General features: G+C 33.7%; 1 protein-coding gene across 1 annotated transcript; it reads right to left on the bottom strand.

The window, feature by feature from the left end:
- Window positions 1-2,267: 2,267 nt before the first annotated feature.
- Window positions 2,268-5,121, bottom strand: LOC112784861 (NDR1/HIN1-like protein 10). The gene has a single exon (XM_025828195.3). It carries the CDS (start codon window positions 3,092-3,094, stop codon window positions 2,399-2,401), a length of 696 nt encoding a protein of 231 aa, XP_025683980.1. The 5' UTR covers window positions 3,095-5,121; the 3' UTR covers window positions 2,268-2,398.
- Between the last annotated feature and the right edge of the window lie 504 nt (window positions 5,122-5,625).

The raw sequence follows: 5,625 nt of genomic DNA, 5'->3' as shown, positions 1-5,625 counted from the left end.
CGAAAGGTCAAGGAAGATCACGTCAGTTCTTAAACCATCACGTCGGTTCTCTTGCAAATTGGCTACGACCTCGAATTGAATACTCGAATCCAAATCCTAAAAGGAAATTGGGCTCGAGTAGGGGCACTGTTCATACCCTGGCCCAAGAATTAAGGTCCAGGATCCAAGCAAAAAGGCCCAACCCAAAGGGTTGGCCCTCACCCAGTACCAGCCTTCATCCCCAGAAGTCGGTACTAAGCACGACCTGCTCCAAAGAAGTCGGATACGAGGGTCAGCTGGCAGATAACACTCATTCGAGTGAGTAACTGCCCCTAGAAACTCTCTAACCACTTCATAGAGCCATATCTTAACCTCCCTAAGATATGGGAACGGTTAAACACCTAAAAAGGTGGCACTACTTCAGCGGTGGTTATTGGTTCACCACTATAAATACACTGACACCATTCAGGTATCAGCAAGTTCCAATATACTCTCTAACCTGCTCACACTCTTGCTAACTTAGGCATTGGAGTGTCTTTGCAGGTACCACCCCCCATTCTGTCTCACGTACAAGTCGGACGGAGGAACACCGAGTACCAGGTCCACTCGACAGCCACCTCTTTTACACGTTTGGGCCAACCAACCCCATCCGACCCATTAATCTCCGGTTACCCACCGTAACAAATACATATGTGATTTAATTTATTTTCAAGATGTATATTTTAATATATATTTTATATTAGTGACTAATTTTGGTGGCTAATTCTAATATACACTTAGTACATCCAATATTATAAGGAAAATTCTATGGTAGCATGGGAAGTGGTGACTAAGAGTGACCAAGAGTTGACTAGCTTATAGAAAAAAGACATGTGGTAATTTAATGAGTTGATGACGAATTTAGGATGCTCCAGCTCTCTGGAGGTCTACTGTGCTCTATATGCTCTAGCACTACCAAATGTCAAACTTGTGATATGTGAAAATTTTTTTAAAATGTTTTAGAAGAGATTCAAACCCTTGCCCTCATGGATATAAGGAAAGTGATCATATCACTGTACTAGAATGCTTCTTATTATTATATAGACAAATTATAATATATATAACAATATTTTATTTTATTTATATTCAATTTATTTTAATTTTAAAGTCACTCATTTTAAAATTAATTATATTTTATTTAACTATAAATTTTATTAAATATATACAAATTAAAAAAATAAACAAAAAAAATTTATTAATCACAATTTATTTTTTTTATGATTATATGATATCTATTAATATTATTTTTTCAATGAATACTTGTAATATATAATAATAGATAAAGGCTCACATACAGTTGTCTTCATATGAAGTTAATAGTTGAAAAATTTTAGATGATATTTAAACTCATGCAAATTATTGCGCTCCACACCAGTCTAATGGACGTCAGAACCGCACCGGTGTAAGACTACTAGGTCACTCGGTTATTGGTTCAATTGGTGAGTTACTGGTCGAACCGATTAACTCGGTATAATTAAATAATTATATAAAATTTAATTATTTTTTTATTATAAGTACTTTTATTTTGTTTTTATAAAAATAATTATCATTTTTAAATTTTAATACTTTATTAATTAGTTTATATTTATTGTATTATTATATTATTATAGGTGAAAACTCACATACAGTTATTTTCATGTGAAGTTGATATTTAAGAATCGTTAGATGATTTAACAAGTTTGACTAAATATCATTTAAAATTTTTCAACTATTAACTTCTTATAAAGACAACTGCATGTGAGCATTTACCTATTATTATATACTACAAGTATTTATTAAAAAAATAATATTAATAAATATCATATAATAAAAAAAATGAATTGTGATTAATAATTTTTTTGTTTATCTTTTTAATTTGTATATATTTAATAAAATTTATAGTTAAATAAAATATAATTAATTTTAAAATAAGTGACTTTAAAATTAAAATAAATTGAATATAAATAAAATAAAAGAATTATTATATATATATATTATAATTTATCTCTATAATAATAAAAAGCATTCTAGCATAGTGGTATGGTTACCTTTCTTGTATCCAATTGGACAAAAGTTTGAATGTTCTAAATATGTCTTCAACTCATTGTATCACCACATATTCTCTTCTTATAGGCTAGTCCACTCTTAGCCGCAATTGATAAGTATACAACAAAATTCATATTCATTTAAATTAACAGATAAATCCTCAAACCCACAAAGAAAGGAATAAAAGATGAAGAAGAGTAGAAGACAGAGATTTAAGCGATCGATTTGCAGTTTTGCACCATGAAAACATACTTTATTAAATGGAATGAGGCATATAGATTCACATTATTATACAAAGACAGTGAAATAACAAATAAAGAATGAATAAAATAACAAGAAATTGTGAAGGTGAGAATCAGAAATCAATATCGCACTTGGTGGGCGTAAAGACGGTGAAAGCATTGGTGCCATTGATGAATGGAACCTTGAGATCACACTTGACTCTGGGCTTGTAGGTGCCAGAAATGAGATCCCCAAGCCTGAACCTGATATGAAAGTAGAGCTTGACGTAGATGTCAAAACTCCTACGGTTCTTATCATCAGTGATCTGCGTGTACTGGCTATAATCGAGGAAAATCAATTGTTGACCTGAGAAAACACCGCTCATAGGGTTGGTTCCCTTCTTGTCTTGCCTGAAGGAGTTCATGAAAGTGATGACGTTGGCGGAGGCGAAGTCGGTGTCCTCGTAGAAGGCTTTGGCCAGCACTTGATCGTAGTAGATGCCGAGTTTCTTGTTGGGGTTGTGGGCGGTGAAGTTGAGCACCATGTTGTAGCGGAGTTGGGTGGTGTTGGTGTTGTAATCGAATTGCGTTATTTCTGCGTCGTTGACGTAGAACTTGAATATGCGAGGCTGAACCACCAGGTAGAATATGACTCCTGCTATCACGACCAGCACGATGAGCGCAAGAAGAATCTTCCAGAAGACGCTGAATAGGCAGCAGAAGCAGCTTCTTCTGCTTCGGTCAGGGCGGTAGCGCCGAGGCGGCTCAGCCGGTGGAATGGCTGGTCCGTAGTAGGCTCCGTTCAAGTTTGGTTGCTTATTATCAGCCATGCTTAATTAATTAAGAGATAGAAATTAAATAGAAATGAACAAGTGTGATTGAATGAATGTTAGAAGCACGATGAGGTAGATAGATGAGAATAATAATGAGTATATATAGTAGAATTGTAGAAGGGATTAACGCGGTTGTGTATCAATGGAATGGATCAAGAGTGGATTGAATTGACTGGGTGCATGTTTCGATGTAGCATCGTTGAATTGAATGACTTTTCTCAATATCTTCTTCTATCTCTCCCGAAATCGCCACGAACCAACTCTAGAAGAAAATTTCACGCCAGGTGAATGAATTGAATGAGTTATATTAAAAACATCTTTTTATAAATATTTTTTATTTAAAAGTGGAACTTATTTATTTAGTTATATTAAAAATAAAAATAATATTTTTATAATATATTAAAATTAAATTTTATAATTTATCATTTAATAATTAAAATAAAATATTTTTACACAAAAATAATTATAAAATATTCACTTTATTATACTACTTTTTTTTCTTTTTTAAGGAGGATGGGAGACTCGGACTGTTGTTTTGGTGCAGCTCGCAGTTTAATTAACACAGGTTGGCATGGTGCCTAATCGAAGAAGAAAGTAAACAGAGGCGATTAGCGGTCGATATGATCCTAATTATTATCGAAGCTTGAATGCATAATTAGGCCTTCAATTCCAGAGACTCGTTCACGTAAAACTTGAATATGCGCGGTTGAACAACCACCCAGAATACAAAGCCTGCGATCACAGCGAGAATGATGAGCACAAGTAGAAGCTTCCAGATGACGCTGAAGAGGCAGCAGCAGCTGCTTCTTCTTCGTTCCGCCGGGGGGATGGCGGGGCCATAGTAGGCTCCGTTCAAGTCTGTTGGTTGCTTATTTTCAGCCATGCTTATCTTGAAGCTTCAAGTTTAGATTTTTTGTGTTGTGAAAGAAAATTAACTAAAGAAGAGATTGATGATTTGAGTTTGTATTGACTTTGAGTGGTGACTTCATTCTCTCTCTGCGGCCCCAAACAACGAAGGCGGCAAGTAATTATTTTCAACATTGGTGGCTACCCCTTGCATTGGGAAATTGCAGTATTCTGGGCTTGCAGACAAAACTGATTTCAGTACTTGGGCCTACTGAAGCTCAAAGTCTGTGTTAGCCAGGCCCGTATTTAACCATTGTACAAGCCAGATTTCATAATTTCAACATGATTTTAAAAGACACAAGAGAATTGGCCCTTTTTTTAAAAAAAATTAGTTAATATGTGTTTTAAGGATAGATGATAAGTTTATCATTAATAAAAATTTTTAAATATTTTTATTTAATAAATATAAAATAAATATATTAAAAATTTAAATTTTTTATATTTTCAATAAAAACTTTTTTAATTTATAAACTTAATATGTGATTTTAGAGCACCAGATAAATAAAGTTTTTTTTTTTTTTAATTCAAGTTCCTCCATAATAATATTTCAGTAATTGTTTAAATAACTTTAAATAATTCATGTGTTTAGTACTTTAGTGTGTCCTCCTGATGGTAGATTGTATCTCAATTGTTTAGGTAACCTTAGACTATTAATTAGTTTGGTTAATAAATATGGTACTATTATAAATTCTCATTAACAAGTCGCAAATTTAGATAGATTCAAATGACACATCTTCTGGGAAAGTTTTCACGTATTACAGGCCACTTTACTGGCATAGCGCTATATCAGTGTGCAAAGCTATTCAGATATACATTAAAGAATTTAAACGTTGTAGATTTTGTGTTAAGTTGTTGATGTAAACTCTAATAGAAATGGTGCAGGGTGCTCCTTTAACCGGTGGAACCCATAACCTTGGCAGATCATTTTTTTTTTTTGGACGTGCTTGGCAGATCAATTTAATGACATGTTGTGTGTCCTTGCATTGGATATTGTCATTTTGGTAAGCCAATGCTAAAGCGGACCTGACAATTGTATCCAATACAAAAATTGGGCTATGCATTTTTGTTGGATTTTGTGGGCTTCGTAATGTGTAAGAAAAAATTTGTTTCGAAAGAATTAAAAAGTTTGGGTATTGATCTTTAAAAAAAAAAAAGAGTCGCTAGGCCTTGGGAGAGGTAACAAGACTATTTAGAATCAAATAATTTTTAACCAACTTGGGTTGGTCGAGTGGTTAGCTCACTCGTCTGCTTAAGCAAATGTCGGGTTGGGGGATACTGTTTGGGTAAACAAAAAAAAAAGAATCATAATTTTTCATTTGCCAGGAACATGCAAAATTAAGCTTAAAAGTGTTAAAGTGAAAATTTTAAAATTTCGAGTGCATAATATTGGTTGAAAAGGAATAATTGATGATCCACTTATTTTCATAGTTCCAATTTTTAATTTAAATTCCAAACATAAAAAATTGTAATTTTTTTAACAGGCGGGTTTCGGTAAAAATTTGAAATTACTTCAATTATGCTGTTACGTGGGTAACTTGAAACTGGTGGATTGGGCTTGGAGAATAGGCCCGAGCGTCAAAAAGGAGGTGGACTTCGACTTGCCTCACGTCTGAGAGCCGCCG

The sequence above is a fragment of the Arachis hypogaea genome, chromosome 20, assembly GCF_003086295.3.
Source record: "Arachis hypogaea cultivar Tifrunner chromosome 20, arahy.Tifrunner.gnm2.J5K5, whole genome shotgun sequence".
Classification (NCBI taxonomy): Eukaryota; Viridiplantae; Streptophyta; class Magnoliopsida; order Fabales; family Fabaceae; genus Arachis; species Arachis hypogaea.
Note: the sequence above shows the minus strand (reverse complement) of the source record. Positions and strands in the feature narration are given on the sequence as shown.

Excerpts from the sequence above, each read along its gene's own strand:
- LOC112784861 (XM_025828195.3), bottom strand. The coding sequence starts at position 3,094 with ATGGCTGATAATAAGCAACCAAACTTGAACGGAGCCTACTACGGACCA.